The 25,799-nt window shown below is 52.1% G+C and overlaps 1 protein-coding gene across 2 annotated transcripts; it reads left to right on the forward strand.

Moving 5' to 3' along the window:
* Nucleotides 1-221: 221 nt before the first annotated feature.
* TRPV3 (transient receptor potential cation channel subfamily V member 3) lies at nt 222-25,799 on the forward strand (the record flags this gene model as incomplete). 2 transcript variants are annotated; one of them, XM_079724979.1, is made up of 17 exons in its annotated part: nt 222-340; nt 4,939-5,043; nt 5,233-5,307; nt 6,236-6,390; nt 7,172-7,348; nt 9,595-9,735; nt 11,854-12,134; nt 14,240-14,416; nt 15,354-15,512; nt 16,239-16,340; nt 17,381-17,454; nt 19,401-19,566; nt 20,962-21,028; nt 22,755-23,029; nt 24,061-24,173; nt 25,372-25,451; nt 25,702-25,799. In XM_079724979.1, the coding sequence occupies 17 exons, from the start codon at nt 222-224 to the stop codon at nt 25,797-25,799; spliced, it is 2,364 nt and encodes a 787-aa protein (XP_079581105.1). The 2 variants fall into 2 exon arrangements, with proteins under 2 accessions (XP_079581105.1, XP_079581106.1); XM_079724980.1 differs by having other exon boundaries at nt 25,705-25,799.

Genomic DNA, 25,799 nt, shown 5'->3' on the forward strand with positions numbered 1-25,799 from the left:
GCTCTCCTAGGACCCATAGGAGCAGGGGTGTTGAAGCAGGGAGCAGGGGAAGCTGTGGGGACAGTCTCCCTGTCCCTGAGAAGGGGTGGTGGCCTGGGAAGGCAGAGTGAGCTCCCCATCCCCGGGGGGTATGAGCAGGAGCCATGTGGTGTTACATGGGGGTCTGAAGCTCCTTTCTGTCCCTTCAGCCTGAGCATCTGTGCTGTGGTTGTGTTCCAGCCATGGATGCCCACCTGAAGGAGATGGTGCCTCTCATGGGCAGAATAGCCACTATCCCCAGTGGGAACGCTGCCATCCTGCAGGAGAAGAGGCCGACAGAGATCACCCCCACCAAGAAGAGGTAGGACCGGCAGGTTCAGGCTTGGGTGCTGCGCTGTGAGGGGCACAGGAGGAGCCTGGCACCCACCTTCAGGGACCCCTTGCCTGGGGCGGACCTGAGAATCTCAGTCTCATCGGGGGTGGCCTGGTGCCCAGCCAGGTATAATGGGGGGTGTAGGGGGCACAGCACTGCATACTCTGGGGCTGAGCTCGGGAGGTTAGTATGACTGGAATAATCAAGGGAGGCCTCCCTGGGGGCCCAGGGGCACCAAGGCAGAAACATTCAGAAAGGCTCCTGGGGGAAGTGGGAGTTGCTGGAGCCATCCTTGAGATAAGGAGCAGAAAGGTGGGTGGAAATTCCAGGCAGCAGGGACCCCCTACAGCATACATTTTTCAAGTCCACTGGGGGCTTTCATATCCACTGGGTGCTTAGCCAGGTAATTCAGGCTCTCCAACCCCGCCTGTGTCAAGGGGGACACCAGCCACGGCACCAGACCATCGAGTAACAGTAAATTGCAATTGTGCCAACAACGTGCTCGGCACGGCGCATGTTGGCGCTGATAGTGTTTTGTTACCTTGAATGAACTTTGTCTGTTGGCGTCGTCATTGTCACGCCCCAGGGCCCCTGGGAACTGCACAGGGCTGGGACGGTTATGACCACTTCCCAGTTGAGGGCACGGAGGTGGCGGGAGCAGCGAAAGTACTTCTCCGGGGTCACAGCTGGCCCCTGAGCTGCCTCCACTGCAGTCCCCGCCTGAGCCGATTCTGTAATGCCCCTCCTTCAACCCCGCGGCGCTTCCCGTGGACCCGGGTGGGCCCCCGGGTCTAGGGGTCTAGGTTGGCCCATTTGCCCTGCCTCTTCGGCCCCTGTCCCAGGGCCCTTCTTGGGCCCAGGTGACACTGGTGCTTTCCCTTCTCTTTTTTTTTTTTTTTTTGTGGTACGCGGGCCTCTCACTGTTGTGGCCTCTCCCGCTGCGGGGCACAGGCTCTGGACGCGCAGGCTCAGCGGCCATGGCTCAGGGCCCAGCTGCTCCGTGGCATGTGGGATCTTCCCGGACCGGGGCACGAACCCATGTGCCCTGCATCGGCAGGCGGACTCTCAACCACTGCGCCACCAGGGAAGCCTCCCCACCCCCCCCGCCCTTGATTTGAGTAGTAATTGCTGAGGCCTTTTGTGCACGAGGTGGGGGGCTGGGCCCAGGCTGGGAAAGAACACCTGCCCCTGTTCACAGTCTGGATGGTGAGGGGGCCCCTGGGAGAATGTGGGGAGTGGCCTGGAGAGAGCGTGAACTAGGCGGGGCCGGGCCTGAGCAGGGGCAGGTCGTTCTGATCCTGTGGGCGTGTCGTTGAGGGGCCGCTGTTACAGTGGATGGTGGCAGGTGGACAGGAAGAGAGAGGGCAGAGGCTTGGGGCAGGAACCCGTGAGGAATCCCATGCGGCTAAAGTGCCGGGTGGGTGAGGGTGTCTTTGGGGGGATAAGTGCCACCGGGGCTGGGTCTTGGCAGTCAGTTAAGGACATTGGACAATTGGGGGTAGTGGGGAGCCATGGAGGGATTTTGTGTGAGAGGGAGGGCATGGCAAGATTTGCATTTTAGAAAGGATACTCTGGGTGACCTGTGTGGGTGATGGATTGGAGGGGAGTCTGTTGCGACTATTGCCCAGGTGATAGGTGGTGAGCCTGGTGGTGAGGGCTGGAGAAGCAGGCGCAGATCAGGGAAGCACTAGGATCATGGAGTCTGCCGGATCAACTCTGGGACGGGAGGGAGAAGGGGGGCCGAGAGACATCCCCTCCTCCGGTGGGGGGACCTGGAGGGGTGATGGGGCCACCTCTGACATGAGCACTTCAGAGGAGCAGGAACAAGTTCAGGTGTGACATGTGGGCTGAGAGGTGCCAGAGGCTCATTCAGGTGGAAGCTTCATCCCGGAGCGCAGGAGAGAAAACTGGGTGGATGTGGAGATCAGACAGGCGTCGGGGGCCCACGTGGGAAGCCTGGGTCTGGGAGGGCTTGTCTGGGTAGGAGCAGAGATATCTTGGATCTAAGCCACCAACACCGCCCTCCTGCTTCCTTCCCCCCTTCCCTCCCCTCTCACTTTCCCAGAGAAGGACTGAGGACAGAGTTTCAGGAAAATCCCAGATTCTTCCTGCAGTCGGGCGGCCCTTCTGAGCCCATCCTGGTTCATGAACTTACTTCCAGGGTCAGCTCTGCCAATGGCCCCCGCCCACCTAAGGGCCTGGTGTGAGGTGTGACCTTTGTCTCATGAATCGGTGGTCCCTTCTCCTTCCCAAGGCTCTTTGAGGGACCTCATGTGCCTACTTCTCCCCAGACCCCAAAGGTTTGGGCAACTCCCTCAGAACGGAGTATAGGACTCAGGTTTAGAAAGAAAAAGAAAAGAAAATATTATATGTCAGAAGGCAGTTCTGACCACTAAGGAAATATGTACTAATGGGGGAATTGAAGGCACCAAGAAATCTAGATTGGGGAGAAATTTTTGGACCTCGAGCTTTTTCTGAAGCATCATGCCCCTCCCTGTGAGTGGCTGCTCTGGTTACCTCCCCCTGGGCGTCACCTTGCCCAGGGACACAGACACAGGCCATGAAGGCTGCAGAGGCACTGGCCTTGAAGCTCAGAGCACTTGGGCTTTTCTTTGGACAAAGTAGGAGAGATAAGCTTCTCCCCAGGCCTGAGTCCACCTGGGGATAGTTCTCTGCCTTCAAAGGAATAGAAATGCAGGAGGAATCGTACAGAGCTGTCTGTCTGCGCATTTGAGTTAACAACACCTAGGTGGTGGTGCCTTTCTGGCTGGGTCAAAGTAGGAATAAACAAACAGCACCTGCTGCAAGTCAGGAGCCAGGATGTCACCTGGCCAAGACCTTGCTGTCTGCTCATGCTGGTGGATGAGATATGGCACATGCAGTGGCAAGTAGGGCAGGCATGGGACAGGCCCTCGTGGTCTAGCAGCTCCCTGTCCCAGGAGTTAGGTCCTTACGTACAGCTGGGTCCTTTCCAGCTCAGCTCTCACCATCCACCTTCCCAGCCACTGAAGTCCTCCTTCCTCAGTCACAGCCCTCATCTTCCTGTTGAGGGATGCAACCTCCCAACCTTTACAGTTTAAGGGAGGTTGCATCCCTCAACAGGAAGGATGGATGGATGGATGGATGGATGACTGTCTGAGGAATGAATACTTGGGTGGGTAGATAGGTGGATAGATGGAGAGACCAATAGACAGTCATCCATCCATCCATCCTTCCAACCATCCATCATCTACCTATCTATTCATCCATCCACTCATCTGTCCAACCAGCCATTCTTTTTTCCACTCATTTATCTTTCACCTATCCATCCTTACACTCATCCATTGTTAGGTCTTCTGAGTGTCACGACAAATGTTGGGTTCTAGAGAATTAGGACGATGCACTTGTAGTTTCTGCTGTTGACGAACTTACAGCCAAAGGACAGTGTGTTATTGCCTAGAGCAGCGATCCCCAACATTTTTGGCACCAGGGACTGTTTTTGTGGAAGACACTTTTTCCAAGGACCGGGGGGAGGATGGTTTCGGGATGATTCAAGCGCATTACATTTATTGTGCACTTTATTTCTATTATTATTACATCAGCTCCACCTCAGATCATCAGGCATTAGATCCCAGGGGTTTGGGACCCCTGGTCTAGAGCAAGAAAAGCAATGGCCTCACTGTGCTATAATCTGGTCTGATCCTTGGGGCCAGTTCTTACTAACCCACTGGGACAAGAGCTTTGTGAGGGGAGGAATTTTTGTTTACTTGTTTACCACTGTATCCGCAGCTTCTAGAATAGTGCTTGTCATATTGTACATGCTCAGTAAATATTTGTTGAGTAAATGCACTACTGAACCCAGATAGGTAGGGTGGGATGGAGGTCAGGGCAGGAGCTGGACCAATTGTCCTGGGGAAACACCTGCAAGGTGTGGGAGTTGGGCTCTGCCTGAAGATAGTCAGCCAATCTCAACCAGGATGTTTTGCTAGCAGATGTGTTTGTTAGTCGCTGGGTCAGAGCTGCCATAGTGGTGTGGTGACAACTTTGGGGTGGCAGTTCTGGGGTACTGCAGGGGTGCAGGGAAAGGTGATCTCACAAGATGACCTCTGATGCCCATTTCAGCTGGACAGTCCATAAGTAGACGGTACTGGAGCAGCACTGGCTCCAGAGTCCAGGTCTTAAGGATCATCTAGCCCAACCATTTTCCATCTGGGAGAGGATACTTGGTCCAGAGAAGGCCAGTGACCTCCTGGGGTCACACAAGAGGAGAGGCAGAGGCAGAGCCAGGCCTCGGGCTACCAGCTAGGGGTTTGCTCCTCCCTCTGTCTTCTGTTTTGGAAGAATGATTTGATTTTAGGTCAAGTCAGAAGGTTCCTCTTGATAGGCAGGAGACAGGCAGGTGGCGGGGGGGCCAATGTGTCAGTGAGCCTTGCCCTCACGCCATTTATGCCCCATTTCTGGACTAGCTCTGAGGCTTCCAGGCTTGCCTGGGCCTGACTGAGAGTGAGCACTCCGTGAGGAGGGCACCCTCGACAGTGGGGTTGCAGGACACACAGATGGACAGGCCCTGTCCCAGCTCTAATGGCCTTGCTTGGGTGTCTCCCCAGTGCACACTTCTTCCTGGAGATAGAAGGGTTCGAGCCCAGCCCCACTGTCACCAAGACCTCTCCCCTCATCTTCTCCAAGCCCATGGACTCCAACATCCGGCAGTGGTGAGTACTGCGACCCGCCAGCCCGCCAGCCCCCCACCCCTGCCCTGGCCGAGCCCTCAGCTCTCGTGGGCGGGCAGTGACTCGCCCTGGGCCACACAGCCAGGCCTGTTTGTGGCATACTACCACTGTCCATTTAAAAACTTGTCCCTCTCTCTGTCCTCCCCATTCCCCCACCAACCTCCCCGGCAGCTGTGATGACATGGACTCCCCACAGTCTCCTCAGGATGTCGTGACAGAGACCCCATTGAATCCCAACAGTCCCAGGTGAGCCTGGCCCTTCCACTCCTCCCACCGTGCCCACCAGGCAGGTGCCAGAGGGACAGGCAACAGGACCCTGCAGGAAAGAGAAAGAGGCTGCCAATCCTGGGGCGCAAATGTCTGGGCCCATAGCTATGGCATGTAGGTCATTGTTGGGGGGAAGGGAGTATTACATTTTATAAAAGTAATACCCATTCATTATAAAACATTCGGACAACAGCGTGCAGCAGGATGAGAACTTAATGCAATGCCATATACATAAATTAAAAGTACATGCATGTAGGGGACTTCCCTGGCGGTCCAGTGGTTAAGACTTTGCCTCCCAATGCAGGGGTGCCGGTTCCATCCCTGGTAGGGAGCTAAGATCCCACACGCCTCGCAGCCAAAAAACCAAAACATGAAACAGAAGGAATGTTGTAACAAATTCAATAAAGACTTTAAAAAAGCCATACGTGCATGTAGCCATCGAACATCAATGTGCATTTTGCAAGAACACATACAAACAAAAGGATACACATTACGCATTACCATGGCTGCCTATTTGGAGTGTAGGGGTGGGGAGAGAGATATGAAAAATATTCAAACAACACAAAATATGAAAGTGAAATTTCCCTTCCTCTGATCCCATTCTTTCGAGGTAATCAGGATGAACAGTTAGGCATGTATCTTTCCTGATCATTACTATGTGGATCCAAAGATACAGTTTGATAAAATGTGCTTGCATTTGGATTAGAAGCGGAGCAGCACAGGGCAACATGAATCCCAGCACCTCCGCCCACCCCCCAGCACTAAAGGAGGGGATTTCAGGTGCTGTGACAGGCACGTGCAGATGGTGGGGGCTGACGCCGAGCCCCCTGTAGGCACAGCGGCTTTGGAGGGGTAACAGGCGACAGTGGTGCATGTGTGGTGAGTTGGAAACATTTTCTGGCCTCAGTGCAAACCTGGCCAAGCAAGAGCAGAGGCACAAAAAGAAGCGGCTGAAGAAGCGTATCTTTGTGGCTGTGTCGGAGGGCTGCGTGGGACAGCTGCTGGAGCTGCTGATGGAGCTGCAGGAGCTTTGTGAGCAGCGCAACAGCCTGGATGTGCCTGGTCAGTGGCTGGCCCTGGCAGAGGGTGCAGGGCTGGGGGTCCTGCTCGGCTCCTGCTGTCCACCTACCCACTGCCCTCCCACCCCGCCCTCCAGCCTTAACTGCTGGGCTGGCAACTTCGAACCTGATTCTGAGGGCAATGGGGAGCCATGGAAGGGCTTAGACAGGTGACGGTGGAGGATGGGGGTAAAACTGGAGAAGGCCGCTGTTCAGGCAGAGTTGGGACTCCAGCGGCCGGGCCGAGGAAGGGGGAACAGCCCTTCCGGGAGTGGCACTGGTAGGACTCTAGGACGTGAGGAGTGAGTCCAGGGTGGTGCCATTTGGACTTGGGAGACTTGGTGGCTGGTGGGGCCCGAGCTGTCTTGGGGACCAGGAGAGTAGCAAGTTAAATGGAAGGGGGTGAAGTCTATTTGTAGGAAACTGGGGTGTGGGGTGGTGGCCTGGAGATTTCTGAGCTGGACAGTGGGAAGCCAGGCCGTGGGTGGGATTGTCCCCCTACCAGGGAGACGGTGCAGAAGGCAAACAGCAAAAGGTCTCTGATAAGGCTCTGGGCAGCTCACCGAGGGGGAGGAGCCAGCAAGGAGGCGGGAGGAGGAAGAGCTGGACAGGGCAGAGGGGAGCGGGGAGTTCAGGGCAGGGAGCTCCGTGGAGAGCCTGTGGCAGGTTCTTGAGGTCTGCGGCTGCAGCCGCCACACCCCGGCCTCCCTTCCTCCGGGCCCGGAGGGCCAAGGGCAGCCGGGGCCCCCCTGTGCAGCGGCTCCATCCTGCGACCCTGCCTGCAGACTTCCTCATGCGCAAGCTGACGGCCTTGGACATGGGGAAGACCTGCCTGATGAAGGCCTTGTTAAACATCAACCCCAGCACCAAGGAGATCGTGAGGATCCTGCTCGCCTTCGCTGAGGAAAACAACATCCTAGACAGGTTCATCAACGCCAAGTACACGGAGGAGGCCTACGAAGGTACCCGCCTGCGGGAGGGGCTGTGCAGACAGCGATTTCTGGCGGTGGTGGGGCACAGGCACTGCTGTCGTGGAAACCCAAAGCACTTAGTGTGGTGCCCGGCACCTTCCTTCATTCTGCAAACAATCTTGACCGCTGGCTGTGTGCCAGGCAGTGTTTTTGGCCCCAGAACACAGGAGTGAACAAGACAGATGAAGGCTGCTCTTCTAAATAAGGCAATTTAAAAATTGATGAAAAGAAAATTACAAAAAAAACAAAAGATAATGTCATCAGAAGTAATTGGGGACGGGCAACTTTAGTGTGGATGGTCAGAGAGGTGACCTTTGACCTGAAGCCAGAATGATGAGAAGGATCCAGAACAAAGCAAGGGCGAAAGCCTGAGATGGGACTGAGCTTGACAGGGCTGAGTGATGGCAGGAAGGCTGGAGAGCTGGGCAGGACCAACACGTTAGTAACTATTAGTATCGCCATTATCCTCCTCATTATTAATGGCCCCATCTGGGATTCAGTTTTGTGGCTTCTCTCTTAGGTGGACTGGAGAGGCGGCAGGGAGACCAAACTCAGGATAGTGTTTCCCTACTCAGGAAGTCTGTTGTGAATAACCAGTAAGGTGTGTCTTTGAGTTTTTGGAGTCAATAAACATTCCACTAGGATCTTATGACGTGCTTGTGTCAAAAATGATTGGCCCAAGAATAACTGGATGCCATCTTATTGATACACCGAGGGTGATAAACCTCTCAGCTTTTTGCAGGTGGGAGTCTGGCTTGGGCCCTTAACTTTTCTCGTGGGAGAAAGTAATTTTATTTGTACTTATTTATTACCATTATGATTATTTGTTTTTGCCAGTCTGGTGGGTGAAAAGTATGAACTCATTAGGTTCAAATTTTCATCCTCCTGATTACCAGCGATTCCAAACATCTTTCATGTCCTGTATTGTCTGAGTGTATTTTCTTCTCTGTGAGGTGCTTGTTAATAATAGTTTCTCAGTTTTCTTTTAGGTTGTTTGTCTTTTTATTGATTTGTAGGAGGTCTTAATCCCTTATGGACTTTTAAGAGCACGTTGCCTCTTTTATACGTCTCAGATATTTCCCCCAGCCTATCACTTGTCTTTGAACTTTCTTTAAGATGTCTTTTGAAATACAGAAATTTTAAATTTTTATGGAAGCAAATATGTCAGTTCTTTCTTTATGGCTTCAGGATGTTGGATTTTACTTAAGAGGGTTTTCTCTCCAAAAAGGCTAGTTATTAACACTTTTCCAATTTTAAAAAATGCTTAGTTCTTTGATCCACCAGGACTTTGTTTTTATGTATGGCATGTTGGCAGCTCTTTGGAAAATGCTGTTCCTGGAGTAATGTTCTGAGACACCCAGCCCCCGCACCCCCAGCCTCGGGTCCCTTCTGTCTGGAGGTTCTGTAGGCTCCACCAACCGTGTCTGTGTCCCTCCCCCACCCCCCTCCCTGCTGCTTCTCCCCTTTTCTGTTTCTCAGTCACCAGAGTATCATCCACCCAGCACCCAGGCCAGATACCTGGACCTTACCCGAGACAGCCCTTCTCCCTCATCCCCAACAGACCATCCTGAGGACTCTTTCTCCCAAGGATCTTTGGGTCCATTGGATGGACAGCTCTTCACAAGTCTGGGCTCCTTCTAACTCATCCTCCAATTTTGCAGCCAGAGTGCTTTGAAAATACACATGTACAAAACCCAAAACTCTGATCATGTCACTTCCCTGCTTCAATGCCTCCTGTGCCTTCCCATACCCTTTGGGATAAAGTTCTAACCTCTTAACCTGGCTTATGAGGCCTTGAGTCAGCCCCATCCAGCCTGGCTAAACTTACCCGGTCCCAGTTTAGAGGCCACTCTGGGAAGCCCCCCAGCCCCTCAGGCTGTGTTAAGAGTTCCTCTGGATACCACAGACCCTGCACCTCCCCGTATCATAACGCTCAATTCGCAGGGAGACTGTGAGCTTCCTGAGGACAAGCATCAAAACGGCATCCCATGTCCTGCTGTGTCCGCATTGCCTGGCTGTGGGGCACAGAGCAGTTGCTCCACGAATAATCCTTGCTTCCACGCAAAAATGAGTGAAGCAAAGATTGAAGCTGGGCGACACAGACCAGGCAGGCAGCTAGTATTTCTCCACGGTTCGGTGGAGGGTACAGAGTCTAGAGAGGGGAACAGGCCAGAGAGGGTGTGTCAGCCCCGGTCCCAGCCGCTGAGCGCAACCGCCCACCCCTGTCCTGTCCGCAGGGCAGACTGCACTGAACATCGCCATTGAGCGGCGGCAGGGAGACATCGCCGCGTTGCTCATCGAGGCCGGCGCCGACGTCAACGCCCACGCCAAGGGCGTCTTCTTCAACCCCAAGTACCAGCACGAAGGCTTCTACTTCGGTGGGTGCCGCCGCCCCGGGTTGGGGTCCGGGGGCAAGAGGGGCGGAGGGCGAGGCGGGGCTTCTGCCCGTAGAAACGCTAGCAGGCGGGGGAGACCCCACTGCCAATCTCCGCTGGCTCAGTTGTGTCCGAGGCCCTGGAGGACAGAGCAGGGACCAGGGTGGCGGCAGGGGCAGATCCACCTGAACAGGACCGCCAGGCTGGAGACCGGCACTTGGGAGGATGGGGACCTGCATTCGGGGAGTGTCACCTGGTGGTGTTAGAGGACACGCAGACATTCACCTGAGCAGCCCCCGGTAGGGAGCATAGACCTGGGAGGGAGAGCAAGGAGAGAGCCCTAGTTTACAAGGAGCAGACAGGTTCTGAGATGGGAAATGACTTGCCCCAGTGTAGTAAGGAACGGATGTAGGCATCCTGCCTGCCAGCTCTGGCCTCTGTCCCCTGTGTACAGTGCCTCTCAGGGCTGCAAACAGGAGTCAAAAGTAAGAGGACAAAAGTTCCCTGACTGACACTTTAGGGGGTCCAAAAGCAATCGGTGTTAGGCCATCCCGGGTGAAAAAACATTTTTTTTAATGTGTAATTTAGATACAGTGAAGTTCACCCATTTTAATGTACACTTCTGTTCATTTCCACAAATGCGTACATCCCTGTGATCAGGACAGGGGACAAACAGCTCCATCACACCAAAAAATTGCCTGGTACAACTTTGTAGTTAACTCCTCCTCCTTGCCCAGGCCCTGACTGATGGCCACTGACCTGTGTTCTCTTCTGGATGGTTTTTCAGTCAGCAGGACTAGATGGGTCTGGGTGGCCTTGAGGACAGGGTCTTGTCCAGTCAGACCTGACTGGGAAACATCGGTTGGGTGGGATGAAGAGAGGTGACAGGATGGAGATTGGGGGGGGAAGCAGCAGGGGACCTGGTGTCCAGCCCTGGTTCTGTCCCCGGTTTGCTGTGTGACCAAGTGCGAGTCACTTGCCTTCTCTTTTCTCAACTAACATTGATTGTTTACTATATATACCAGGCATTGTTCTAGGTATTTGAAATATATCTGTGAACAAAACCAAGATCTCTACCCTCATGGAACTTGCATTCTAGATGGGAGAGAGACCATCAATAATGGATATAACAAATAAGAATGTTATGTAATATGTTAGAAAATAACAAGTGCTATTGAAAAATAAAAAGTAAAGCAGGGGGGACTTCCCTGGTGGTGCAGTGGTTAAGAATCTGCCTGCCAATAAAGGGGACACGGGTTCAATCCCTGGTCTGGGAAGATCCCACATGCCATGGAGCAACTAAGCCTGTGTGCCATGACTACTAAGCCTGCGCTCTAGAGCCCGCGAGCCACAACTGCTGAGCCCGTGTGCCACAACTACTGAAGCCCACGCGCCTAGAGCCCATGCTCCGCAACAAGAGAAGCCACCACAATGAGAAGCTCACACACGGCAATGAAGAGTAGCCCTGGTTCATGGCAACTAGAGAAAGCCCGTGCGTGGCAACGAAGACCCAAAGCAGCCAAAAATAAAATAAATAAAATTAAAACATAAATAAGTTAAAAAAAAAAAAACGACAGCTAAAAAAAAAAGTAGTAAAGCAGGGGAAGGAGATCAGGAATTCTGGGACAGGAAGGAGCTGGGTTTCAATTTTAAAAGGGCAGTTAGGGTGAATGATTCATTGAAAAGGTGACACATTAGAGCAAAGACTCACAGGTGGTGAGGTAGGGAGTGATGCAGGTATCTAAGGAACAGCACTACTGGAAGAGGGAACAGCCCGTGCAAAGGAAGAAGGCCATTGTGGCTGGAGGGGAGTGAGTGAGGGGGAGAGGAGGAGATGATGTCAGAAGATGTAGGGCCTTGTAGGCTGTCATTGGAATTTGAGCTTTTGTTCTCGGTGAGGTGAGCCTTATGTATTAATAGGATCAGTCTGGCTTCTGTGTTGAGGATAGTGTTGGAGGGCCAGGGTAGTAGCAGGGAGACCGGTTAGGAGTTTGTTGCAATGATCCAGCTTCAGTCTCCCACTCCTGCTGAGATGGGCAGGATAAGCCCCATTCCTAGAACTTGGGGAATCACCACTCTGGTCCAGGAGAGAACCGAGCCCCTGTGCTCCCCCTCCCCCAGGCGAGACACCCCTGGCCCTGGCAGCCTGCACCAACCAACCCGAGATCGTGCAGCTGCTGATGGACAACGAGCAGACGGACATCACCTCGCAGGACTCACGGGGAAACAATATCCTCCATGCTCTGGTGACGGTGGCTGAGGACTTCAAGACGCAGAATGACTTCGTCAAGCACATGTACGACATGATCCTGCTGAAGAGTGGCAACTGGGAGCTGGAGACCATGCGCAACAATGACGGCCTCACGCCGCTGCAGCTGGCCGCCAAGATGGGCAAGGCTGAGGTGGGTGAGGCCTGGGGGCAGGCGGGAGGGCGCGAGGCCCGCTCCCCAGGGGCCCTTCTGAGTGGCCAACTGCACGGACCACAGACAGGCAGCACGTGGGCGCACCCTCTGGACTTCAGAGCCTAACATTCTGTGTTTCTGTCTCCTGCCCTGGGACCCCCTTGCCGGGGCCAGAGTGGAGGAGTCTTAAGGCTGCGGTGACTCCTGCTTTGTGGCCAAGGATTCCTGCGTGGTGAGGCACCCAAGCGGAGGCTGAGTGTCTGACCCTGGGGGCCTTCAGCCTCTTATGAGGACAGGAGTCCCCGAATGTCTGCTCCGGATCCAGAGCCAGGTGGCTGCTGCTCCCTGACACTGGAGAGACCCCAGCCTGTCTGTCAGGTTGAAACATTGAGCCAAGTCCCCAGCAGAGTATGTGGCTGCTCGTGGCTCTTTGTGCCCTTGTGATGTGGCCGAGGAACTCAAGTTCACTGGGAGCTTGGTGAAGACTCAGCTGGGGTGGGCTCCCATCTCTATCTGTGGTGGGAGCCATGGCTTGGTCTGGTTTCAAGGTCGGGACTCATCATGGCAAAACTGCCCCTGAGCGTCTACATCTTGAGCCCTGGGAGGGGACCATGGCTACTGGGAGGCTGCAGGAGGGCACTGGGTAAGGTGGGGACTGTGGAGCCATCACAGCTGTGCCAACCTCAGGGCAACTGATGAGGGAGGTGGTGCCCCGAGGGCCTTGGGTCCCGTCCCAGTGCTCAGGGCTGGTGCCCACAAGGGACCTTTTCATTCTCTTGTGGGAGGAGGAAGGGATGCAGAACAGCTTTGACAGAGGAGGAATTGTGTGCCTGCCTCCCCCATCTCCTGCCCACCCCAAGGACACAGCTTCCTGGGGGCTTTGAGGAGAGTCAGACTGTGGTCACAAGTCAGAACTTTCTCCAAGGACCGCTGTGCCATGTGTTTGTCCCTGGGGAGGGCCCAGGGATGAAGCTTCCTGCATGGAGCATGGCCCCCTGACCCCTGGTTCCCTAGAGGATAATGTGTCCCTCCACCCACACCCACCACCTCTTGCCAGTCTTGGGAAGTTGCCTGCACCCTTCCTGGCCCCTTCTCTCCTTCATTCAGTGTTCTTTGGAAACTTTTCCGGATGCTGCCCAAGTTGGCCACTATGCTGGGAGCAGAGGGTGCAGTCATACTTGAGACACAGACCATGTCCTCGGGCTCTTGTAGCCTGGGGCGCAGAAAGGGGAGACCGGCCTTATCCCTAGGAGCTCCCTGCCTGGGCTGTAGAGACTAGGCTCCCGTGCGAGATGAGATGGGAACCCCACTAGGTCACATGAGATCAGGGCTCTGACACTGTCCTCCCCATTAGGACCCTCCTCCTGGGCCTTGGGTTGGTGCCCCAGGAAGTTCTGCCCCCATCTTATTGTACCCAGGGCTCGCTTTCGGGAACTAGTGAGCTCTCCATCTTGCCTGCACTTTGGAACCACCCAGGAAGCTTTACAAGATGCAGATTCCTGAGTCCCACCTCCAGAGATTTGGATTGAGTTAGTCAGTGGTGTGGGAATTCTAAATGTTCCCCAGTGACCCTAACATGTAGCAGAGAGCAAGCTCGCTGACCTAGAGAGTGGGTCCCACGGGCCTCTCTGAAAGGCTGGTGTCATGCATCACCCCCTGACTGGCCAGAGCAGTGAGCCTCAACTGGCAGGGTCTTGACAGAGGGTGGGATGGGGAAGCTGGAGAAACTTCCAGCTGCTTCTCAAGTCCAGGCCAAACAAATTATTTCTCGAAATTGTCAGTTCCTGGATTCTTCCCGGAACAGACTCCCCAGCTGGTGCAAGGATTTGTGAGCTGATCGTGCAGCCCTCTGAAGCGTGCAAAAGGCCTTCACGCCTCTTGTCTCTGTTATTCACAATGCCTGGTGTGACGGGAAGGTCAGCGAGCTTTGCGCCCATCCCACAGATAAAGCGGGGGCCGGGGGTCACAGTGACAGGCACTCGGCCCGACTCAATCCATCCCTGGTGGGAGCCTCTTCCCAGGCCCTGTCTGCCTGGGGCAGGCCCAGCGGTCTTCGCCCCGAGCCCCGTCCAGCGGCTGATGGTTGTGACTCTTCTTGTCCCCAGATCCTGAAGTACATCCTCAGCCGTGAGATCAAGGAGAAGCGGCTCCGGAGCCTGTCCAGGAAGTTCACTGACTGGGCCTACGGGCCGGTGTCGTCCTCGCTCTACGACCTCACCAATGTGGACACCATAACCGACAACTCGGTGCTGAAAATCATCGTCTACAACCCCAACATCGATGTGGGTCTCCCGGGTGGGCTGGGGAAGGTCAGAGGGTAGCAGGCTGGGCCCCAGACCAGGGAGGCCCTGGGAAGACCCCTTGCTACTAGCCAGACATGTCTGCAGCCCCCATTCCTTAGCCTTAGTGGGTGGGGCCTGGGGTGGGTGCTGGGGCCACCTGTTCCCAGCTGACCTTGTGGTGGGGGTCTCCTGGCCCCATAATCCTGGGCAGGGTTGGGGGGGTGTAGACCTTCTCCATCTTGTTTCCCCCCAACTCCTTCTATTGGTTCCATATGGTCAGACTTAGAATCCCCTCTTCCCCCAAACCTGGCCCCAAATAAGGGTCAGGGAGTACACAGTTTGAGCAATCAGGGAGGCCTTTCTGGAGGAGGCATAGCTGGGAAGTCAGTGAGGCTGAAAGAGGAAAGAGAAGATCAGCAGCGGGAAGTTTTTGGCTCTTGGAGGAAAGTGAGGCAACACATCTTTCACATTTTACCAAGAGTTGTGCTTCCCAGAGCCTGCCTTGCCCGGGATCTCCCTGGCCCTCACAGCAGCCTGACTGGTAGGGCAGGGATTGAGATCAGTTTTTCTGATGAGGAGGCTGAGGCCCAGAGAGGGTCAGGGGTTTTCCTAGGGTCACACAGTGAAGAAGGGCCCAGGAGGGGCCAGACCCCAGTCGTGGCCCTGGCCTCCCTTCTAGCCCTCCCTCTCCACCGTGCCTCAGATCCTCTTGGCAAAAGCACCAAGCTCCGTGTCGTTCAGTTGCTGTCTGGGTGCGCTGGAATGGAGCCTCAGGAGCTAGAAATTACCTCTCCCAACATTTCCAGCCAAACCAGTTCATTGCCCCCTTCTGCCAGGAGCAGTGCTGACTCAGAGCTTCCTCTGAAATGAGGGCCCTCCGAAAATGGTCCCTTCCTCTCTCTCATCTCCATGGTGACTGGTGCCGTTCTACCCCCAGAACCGGCACGAGATGCTGACCCTGGAGCCCCTGCACACGCTGCTGCATATGAAGTGGAAGAAGTTTGCCAAGTACATGTTCTTCCTGTCCTTCTGCTCCTATTTCTTCTACAACATCACCCTGACCGTCATCTCTTACTACCGCCCCCGGGGGGAGGAGGTAAGTGGGCCCCTTGAAGTGGGGGATGGGTTGGTCAGCACTGCAGGACCCTGGAGCCGCCCTATGTGCATATGGGGAAACTGAGGCCCAGAGAGGCCAAGAGATGTGCGTGGGGTCCCCCAGTTTTCATGCTTCAACAGTGTCTTGGACACTGAATACGTCCCCAGCGCCTGGTTGAGCTCAACCCCAGGTGCTCAGCCCCAGGCTGACCCCTGCTGGGGGAGGGCTGCAGAATTAGGAGCCCCAGGCCCTGCCCAGGCTCCATGTCTAAATCTGGAGCTGGTTGGGTGTTTTTGCTGTGAGGGCCATGGGAGGAAATGGGAGGAGGTGGAAGTCTCTTGGAGAAGCATTCCCAGCACTCTGGGTCTCGGTTCCCCATCCATTACACGAGGCACGGAGTCTTGGCTTTAACTGTGTTATGAGGCCCTGTGAGTGTCTGGATACAGATGGAACAGATAAATGCCAAGAGGTGTGAGGGGGTTGTTAGCATGGATTGGATCTTGCTTCTCACCGCAGAATTCTGGGTTTGCACTCCGGGCGGGGGAGGCAGGGGCTGGGGGCTGCAGTTCCTTTTTGGCCCTGTACAGAGATCTGGCTTCGTGCTGGCCTCTGGCCCAGCTTGAGGGTTGGGCACGTGTATGTGCATGGTCCCCACGGAGGTGGCGCTACCCCTGCCTTCCTCACTCCCCATCCTACACCCATCCATTCCTCTCCCTTCCTCCCCAGGCCCTGCCATACACCTTGTCCATCACATACAAGATTGGGTGGCTGCAGCTCTTAGGAAGGATGTTTGTACTCATCTGGGCCATGTGCATTTCTGTGAAAGAGGTGAGTAGGTCACCAAGCCCTCCTGGACTGCTCTGTGAGGCAGGCAGGGTGACAGCAAGCTCTGCTACTACCGCTGGTAGACTTTGGGGAGGCATTTCCTTTTTAACCTTTAGATTTACATAAACAAGCAAGCTTATCCTACCTACTTTATCTGTCCATTCCTCCATCCGTCCATCTATCTGCCAGCTATCTACACTCCCAGCCACTCAATGTCCCATCTTCCCTGCCTCTCCATCCACCCATCCAATCACCTGCCCTCTCTCATCAACCCAGCCACTCATTCATCCATTTAAACACCCACTCATCCTTACCCACTGTCCTTCCGTCCTTCATCCAACCGTCTTTCCCTCTGTGTGTCAGTCGATCTACCCATTCATCCATCCAGCCGATGAATCAGCAGGTATATTCTGAACACCTTCCATGTGGGGCTCTGGAGGAGATGATAGGGATGGAGGGAATCTGCCTTCTTTGAGTTCATAGTCTGGTAGGGATTTCAGATGGACACAAATAGCTAGACTTTAACGTAGACTGTGAAAAGACCTGATGTTGGGCTCAGACCCGTGCTCAGAAGAAGAGAGATGACTTTTATTGGCGGGGGTCGGGGAGGGGGGCCAGGAAGCCTTGAAGGCAGAGATGGCACTTACTCTGATAGGGGAGGGTTGGCATGAGGACACTGGGGAGAAGGTATTACAGGACAGGTGTGGGGCACAGCATGAACAAAGGCTCAGAGGCTGGAAAGCGAGGCCATATTTGGGGAATGGCAGGTAACTGTATGGTTGTGCTGCTTTGTGGGTTCTGGGGTGATTACGGGGGTGAGAGTAAGAGATGTGAGAAGATCGGGGGAGTATCCACTCTTACCCTGGGCTTGCCACTGTCCCCCAGGCACAAGTCCCCTTCCGTATCCCTCACCTGGGCTCTGGCTGGGCCTTCACATACTTCCCTATTGCTGAGGCTCAGTCCTGGGGAAACGCCCCCCTTCCCCAGAGCCTCCAGCGAGGGGCATGAAGAGGGGGCAGCTTTTCTTTCCTTTCTGCCCTCAGGGCATCGCGATCTTCCTGCTGAGACCCTCAGATCTGCAGTCCATCCTCTCGGATGCCTGGTTTCACTTTGTCTTGTAAGTAGGTCTGTCCCTTTGGTCACCACCTCACAGGCAAGCCTAAAGTTCTGTATGATGGCTGCTGTGTCCCTCAGCAATAGCCACCCTACCATGTCACCCTGTCCCTGTCATTTTGCCAAGTCACATGGCCAGGGACCTCCCCTCTCCTTTCTGGTAAGAGAGGCACATAGATGCCCATGGAGAGGACCAGAAAATGCTAGGACAGTACCCAGCATCCGGTTGCAGGGATAGCTGACTGCACCCTGCCACAGAGCCCTGGGCGGCTGCCAGCACAGAGAAGGCGTGTTTATTTTTTATGAAGGGACATTCCAGGCCAGTTCCTCCTGGCTGTCGTTTTGAACCCTGGCAGGTCAGGGCTGGAAGGTACTTGAGAAATCATTGAGTCTCATCTTTAGGCATGAAAACCGAGGCTCAGAGCAGGGAAGTGAGTCACATAGAGTCAGGCGGAGCTTCAGTCATGAAGCTCAAGCCAGCCCAGTTTCCCAGTCAGCCTCATCCCAAGCTTGTGCAGGGTTGACTACTGTAGGCTCTAGCCAGAAAGCTCAGCTCAGCAGCCTCTCTGAATGAGGTCATGTGCAGAGGATTACGTAATCCCTCTCTCTAAATAAAAGGAGGATTATGTAACCCCTGTCATGTGCAGAGGATTACGTAACCCCTGTCTCTAAATAAATAATGGAAAAGGATCTGCAGCTTGAGATGAAGAATGTTAGGCTCCATGGCTCTGTAGACCCCACCAAAGGCCCTCTTCTGAGCACTTGGGAGGCTGGGTCTATAAGACCTTGAATCTTGGCCTGATGTTTCCAAATACCTATTAACAGCTTTATTAAGTATGTACCTGCCTTCCAGAAGCATGAGCTAAGTTCTTCATCTCTTTGGGCAGGTGGGGCCCCCTGATACTGCAGTGAATGAATAGGCCAGGTGCAGCACTGCCCAGGGTGCAAGTCACATATGAGTCTGTCACCTTGGAGAAACTGTGACGATTCCAGAGAAAAATCCATTTGTACCGCCACTGGCTTTGGCACAGACAGAAGGCACCAGTGCCATGTCCGGTTCTTCTGCTTCTTCGTTGTTTACTTAGTGTAGTGCTTCCTCACTTCAGTGCCAAATGCCCTGCTCACCCAAACGTTTGCTTTTCACTGCACAAGAAAATCAAAGTTGCCTGTGTCCTAACTTTAACTAGTTAGATATTTTGTAATCGTGGAGACTACCTGATGTTATAAGCAAGAGAGGGTTTCTGTCCAGATGTCTGCATAACTGATGGTGTTACACACTGTTTAGGAGTAGATTTTGATCTTGTATGTTTGGTCCATATTGTACTTTAAACATTTCAAATTGTGGTATAATACACGTAACACAAAAGTTAAACCATCTTAACCATTTTAAGGGTACAGTTCAGTACTCTTAAGTACATTCACATTGTTGCACAATCTCCTTTTAGCAAACCTATTATATAGCATGTATTGTAGTTTTTTTAAGGATTTCTCAAAATAGGTTATGGGGGACTTGTGTTATGACTGACTTTTGAGTATAGATGTCAGCTTTTGTCATTTTGGTTAAAAATGCAATCATTCACCACATCCTCAGTCTACCCCAGTGTACCCCAACCTATGTGGGGGTCAGAAATCACATGGGTGATTTAAAAAACATACAACCTCCTGGGCAGCACCCTGGACCTTCTGAACCAGAATCCCCTGGGCCCTGGGGATCTGTATCTTTAAAAAGTCCTTGTCAACTGCAACCAGCGCTGACTTGCATCTAGCAATGCAATCTGCAAGGCTGGATTTTAGACGTGGTCCAGCAGATCTGGGGCAGCCTTATCTGTCTCTTCAGCACCAGCCACCAGGGTAACCATTCAGGATTTAAGGGAGGTTGGAGGATTTGGACATCTTTGCCCTGATGCCAAGAAGTAAGTAAGGCCCTTGTCTCCTGTGTCTCCTGAACAGTTTTGTCCAAGCTGTGCTTGTGATACTGTCTGTCTTCTTGTACTTGTTTGCCTACAAAGAGTACCTCGCCTGCCTCGTGCTGGCCATGGCCCTGGGCTGGGCGAACATGCTCTACTACACGCGGGGATTCCAGTCCATGGGCATGTACAGCGTCATGATCCAGAAGGTGTGTTGGGGCTGCCGAGCGTCAGAGATGGGCAGGGAGGGCCTTCCGAGAAGGCCCATTTTTCAGATGGGGAAATTGAGGTCTGGAGAGGAAAAGAGACTTGCCCAAGAGACAGGCCACTGCTCTTTCTCCCAAATACCGTGGTCTCCCTTTGCCTTTGGTCAGGCTCTCTAGGAGATAAAATATGTATATATAATATGTTATATATATACACGTAGATGTGTTTATTATATATGTTTACCATATAAAGGATGTGCAGCACACAAGTCACAAACAATAATAAAATATTCAATGCCTTTTGTCGTAAATTCCACATGGCTAGTTGAGTCTCATTGAATAATTTGTTGATTTTGGTTGAACTCATATCTCTTTGCCAACCTGTGGTTGCAATTGACAAGTGAGTGTTGTGCCAGCATAAATGCTGATATTTTTCTCTGCTTTAAGGAGTAAGATGAAAGGGAAACAATGAAGACTTGTGTTGAAACTGCATTTGTTTGTCAGTGATGCTGAGCCATTTATCTGCTGAATTGGATAATACTTTTCAAATACTAGAAGAATATCTCATCAGCGTTTTTGTGCTATTCCCACTATAACAGCTACAGATAGGACACATTTTTAAAGTTTAATCTGCCTTAACATTTTGTCCATCGTTGTCTTAAGTCTAGATCTAGATGATCAGCAATCTCTGATTTGTAGCTTTTACCAGTTTCCATGGTGTAAATACTCCCACCATGGCTGACTTCCAGCTACCAATGCGATGTCACTGAATACAGAATTGGGAAGGGATGCACAGTAATGCACCATTATATAGTGTTTCCACCATATGGTTACGAGAAATAAATAGCCTTAAAAGCCTAGATAATTAAAAAATGTAGTAAAGTCACTGGAAAGTGATGAGTTTTGAACATTTATTATCTTTGTTTCTAATGCAATTTATTTAGTTATAAGTTTACACAATTTAATTCTTAGTCATGGCTGTGTTTAACAACGAGCTCAGAAAATTCACGAAAGTGAGACAATCAGCTCTTGTGAGCCAGTGCGAGCTCAGCCCAGCACACTGCGGCCCTCAGGAAGTGTGAGGATTCCAGATGTGAGTTTCTATGAGGAAAGGTGCTCATGTGCAGCCTGAATCAGCAGGGACAGAAACAGACTGTGTTCTAGGAGGGAGGAGGGCGGAGAGCAGGAACAGAAGAGAAGTCTTTCTGGAGGAGGTGGGCCCAGCGTTGAGCTGTGGAGACAGCATCAGGAGGACCTGGTGAGGGTCGCAGAAGAGTGGCCCGAGTGAGGGCATGGTTAGAGTGTGAACCCAGGAGAGGGTGGGAAGCAGGCAGGAAATCAATGTATATTGAATATGTGCTCAAACCTTACCCTTGAATTGCGTTTCTTTCTTTGTAGGTCATTTTGCATGATGTTCTGAAGTTCTTGTTTGTGTATATCGTGTTCTTACTTGGATTTGGAGTAGGTAATTGATTTATAAATAATAGTAACTCCCTCATTTGTAAAACACTTTATACAGATGTCAGCATGACAAAGCACACAGGAGCCTCAGCAACAATTATATCGGCCACCGGTGGAACACTTTCCGTGGTTAGCATTTCCCAACCATTATCTCTTTACTTCTCGTGACCTCTTGACCAAGGGGGAGTCATTATCATCCTTGACCATAAGGGCACTGAGGCTTAGAGACTCCAGGGTTTGAACTGGTTGCTTTTATCCAACCACCCTGTGTGGTATGCCTCCCACCTTTACATCCATCATCACATGCGGCTCTCACAGCCTCAGATAGGCTTGGCAGGTTTTCGGCCCCATTTTACAAATGGAGAAGCTAAAGTCTGCAGCAATTTGATTGATGGTCTTTGAAAAATAGGAGTCGAGTAATGCATTGAGATAACCTCCTTTGGCCCTGCAATCACATTACTGTCATAGTTTGCTGCAGATATATCTGTGAGAGCCTCTGGTCTGCTGGGACCGGGGATGGGAAACCCATCTTGAAGACCTCTCCATTTACACCTAGAGACTGTCATACAGAGTGGAGTAAGTCAGAAAGAGAAAAACAAATATCGTTTATTAACGCATATATGTGGAATCTGAAGAAATTGGTATAGATGATCTTATTTATAAAACAGAAATAGAGACAGATGTGGAGAACAAATGTATGGATACCAAGGGGGAAAGGGGCGATGGGATGAATTGGGAGACTGGGATTGACATATATACATTATTGATACTATGTATAAAATAGATAACTAATGAGAACCTATTGTATAGCCCAGGGAACTCTACTCAGGGCTCTGTGGTGACTTAAATGACAAGGAAATCCAGAAAAGAGGGGATGTGTGTATACATATAGCTGATTCACTTTGCTGTACAGTATAAACTAACACAATATTGTAAAGCAACTGTACTCCGATAAAAAAAAAAAAAACCTCTCCATTTACAACAGAGGGAACAGCATAACCTGACTTTATTTCTAACCTCTGCATAAAGAGATATCATTTTATTTTCCCAAGCCAGTTTTTTTTCCCCCTAGTTATCATTGGCATTTGAAGTTAGGCAGCTGTTCCCATCTGTCTGGTACCTTTTCTGGGTCACAGTTTGCTTATTTATTTGCTCCTTCACTTGTTTGTTTATTCATCCATCCATTTCCTCCCTGATTAATTTGATCATTCATTCATTCATCCATCCATCCATTCATTCAGTCATGAGCCACTGCTGTAGTGTGCTGGGAAGAAGAGAAGAAAGAGTCCCAGGCCTTGACCAGAGGTCTTGCCACAGAGCATTAGGAAGAGGCTCAGGACTTCCCAGTCTTGGGGGAGACAACCCAAGCTACAGGAAGTTGGGAGCTCAAAGCCTGGTTGAGGAGCCAGAGACACACAGATTATAGATTGTAATTATCAACTGTGCAAGCCCGTGGTAGATCAAGGGCTGAATGGTGAGGTAGAGAGAAGAGTTTGGGCTTTGTTAGGCAGAAAGGGCTTTCTGCCCTTTCTGTCAAGGCAGAGCACCAGCCCGATGAAGCTTCCAGAAGAGCTGAGGCTGGAGATGTAATTTAAATAGCCGGAGAGAAGGAGGCAGCAGGCCTGCAGTCTGTGTGTGTGGGCATAGGTGTACATGCAGGCATGCACGAGCTTACTGGGTAATTAACCAGAAAGAGAGGCTGCAGAGAACACCCTGTTATGTCTTCCCAGCCCTGGCCTCGCTGATCGAGAAGTGTTCCAAGGACAATGAGGACTGCAGCTCCTATGGCAGCTTCAGCGACACGGTGCTGGAACTCTTCAAGCTCACCATAGGCCTGGGTGACCTGAACATCCAGCAGAACTCCAAGTACCCCATCCTCTTCCTGTTCCTGCTCATCACCTATGTCACCCTCACCTTCGTCCTCCTCCTCAATATGCTCATTGCCCTGATGGGGGAGACTGTGGAGAACATCTCCAAGGAGAGTGAGCGCATCTGGCGCCTACAGGTGACCTTGGCAGAGTCTTTCTATGGGAGCCCTTGTGGGGACTCAGTTCAGCACATGGCACCAGTGGATCTGGGGTGGGGCCTGGAAATCTGCATAAGCTCCCTGTGCTTGGCCAGGTTTGAGGAAGCTAGGTCTCTGGGGTATAAGGTCTAGGGAGTGTGGCTGGACAATAGCATGTGTGAGAGGAGCTCAGGCTTATGGGTGTGCTGTGCTCAGTCAATGGTGTGATATGTGGATGTTGAAGCGTGGCCTGAGGTTGCATTAAGAGGAGGAGGTATAGGACGATGTCCTTAGGTATAAGACAACGGAGGTGACAGTTCTGCTCTCCTCCAATACCCCTCACAGGCTATGGGCCTTACACACTGAGGACACTAACCCACAGGATGATCCAGAGGTAGTGGCCAGGCATGTTACACTTCTTACATAAATGGTGTAAGAAGAGCGTGACTGCCTTCAGATATCTGCAGAGCTACTTGTGAAAGGGGGAGCAGCTTCCTTCTGTGGTCCAAGAGGCAGAAGTGAGGTATATGGGGCAACAACAGGGAAAAAAGCTTTGATTTGACACAAGGAAGTTACTAATGATTAGGGTTTTCTTAATTGGATTGTTGCTAATATTCAGGAGAGATTGGACAAATTATTGCCAGGAAAATTGCTGAGGGGATTCTACGCCTGCCATGGGGCTAGGACCGCATGATGTCCTCCTGGAACCTCCCTTCCTGGTGGGATCCTAGGATCCTAACATTTTCAGTGAGGCAGCTCTGGACTTCCAGAAACATCGTTTGTGTGATGTTTAAAACAATTTGAACACCTTTCCCAAACTGACTGGGTGTTCATTTTTGAATTCTGTAGGTTAGCCAGATCCTCAGGATCTATGCATTAAGCATTCCATGCAGGTGGAGTGGGCTGTTTGGTGTGTGTGCATGTGTGTATATGTGTGTGTGTGCATGCGTGTGGGCGCATCCACGCTCACACGGAGCCGTGCTCCTGGGCTGGCCCCTGAGAGATGCACTTAGGCTCGTTTATGTCCCCAGAGAGCCAGGACGACCTTGGAGCTCGAGAAAATGTTACCAGAATGGCTGAGGAGCAGATTCCGGATGGGAGAGCTGTGTAAAGTGGCAGAGCAAGACTTCCGACTGTGTTTGCGGTAACAAAGGGAGAAGGGCCCTTTGGTGATGCTTTCTGGGTGGGTGAAGAGAGATCAGTTGGTGAACGTTAGCGAAATGATGCTGCCATTTGCTTGCCAGACCACGGTCTGTTCTGCCTCCACAGAAGATGGAATTTGCTCTTTCGGGGTCGCTGGCCCTGGGATAGACTTTCTAAGCCTCAGAAAGGAGAAGGAGGAGACTCTGCCCTTTTGGAGGTGCCTCCATGGCCTCCCCCTGCCCAGTGTCTGCCTTAGAAGAGATTTGCCAGCCTGGCACTCTTTGTCCTTCTGAGAGGCACATTCTGTCACAGGCAAATGGAAAGTGAGACAGCTACTTTTGACAGATGTCAAGCTTTTTGATTTTTAAAAAAGTACTTGCACGTGCCCTGACCATCTTTTCTGATGGGTCTACCTCTTCCGACCCCCTGCTGACTGCCTGGCCCTGCAGACTACCTTCTTGGAGCATAATTGTACCTTGACCTACTTCTATGACTGAAACCCCTCCCCGCCCTGCTCGGCCCCAGGAACCATCATTTCAACTATAATAGTTTCCCTAATAAATACGTCTAATTTTGACACCCTCACTCTAGAGATGTTCTGTGAATGTGAACTTCAGCCAAACTATCCTCTCCAGTTACAGTTCAGTACCTTAGACACTGCCCACTCTTTTGGGTTCTGAACCCTGACCTTCCTCTCTTTTTATAAAAAAATGTTTGGCCACACCCCGTAGCATGTGGGACCTTAGTTCTCCAACCGGGGATCAAACCCCTGCATTGGGAGGAGGAGTCTTAACCATTGGACTGCCAGGCAAGTCCCCTTACCATCTTCTCTTAGTGCAACCTTAACCCTAGCTGGACTTCACGCCCTCACATCTTCTCAGCCCGAGCCTGCCCCACTCTCCTTCCTTCCCTCCTTCTCCGTGGGCTGCCTCTCCGAGTCAGGCACAGCCCCTGCTGGCTGAAGATGCCCCCTTTACACCTCTCTGAGCTTCTGGGTCCCACACCCTGGGAGGAGACTGATCCTGGAGGCCTGGGAAAATGGGGATTTGGGCAGGTTTCAAGCCTTAACAACACTGATGTGACCACATAGGGCAGGAATGCTCCTGATCCCTGTGGAGGACTCCCCAAACGCTGTGCTACTTGTTTGCATTTGATGAGGTGCACCTGGGGAGTAGTGAGAATGATTATCACACCCGCAGGATCAACGAGGTGAAGTGGACTGAATGGAAAACTCACGTCTCTTTCCTCAACGAAGATCCGGGGCCCGGGAGACGGACAGGTACCGCTGCTATCAGGAAGCGTGACACCCACTCCTTTCTGACCACGTGACCCCAGGCACACCAAGTCGGAGGGCCGTGATTTTCCCCATCTGTAAAATAGGAGGGTTGAATTAATTCCTTCCAGCTCTACCGTTTTCTAACCTGAGTTAGAATAACTTCTAAGGCAGGTGGTGGACTGAGACCTGGAGGTACAACTTGCAGAATGCTGTTCCTGTAAAATAGTTTTTTTTGTTTTTTGTTTTTTTAAAGCAGATTTCAACAAAATCCAAGATTCTTCCAGGAGCAACAGCAAAACTACCCTCAATGCATTTGACGAAATGGATGAAGTTCCAGAAACTTCCGTGTAG

This window comes from Hyperoodon ampullatus (genome assembly GCF_949752795.1).
Source record: "Hyperoodon ampullatus genome assembly, chromosome: 19".
Lineage (NCBI taxonomy): Eukaryota > Metazoa > Chordata > Mammalia > Artiodactyla > Ziphiidae > Hyperoodon > Hyperoodon ampullatus.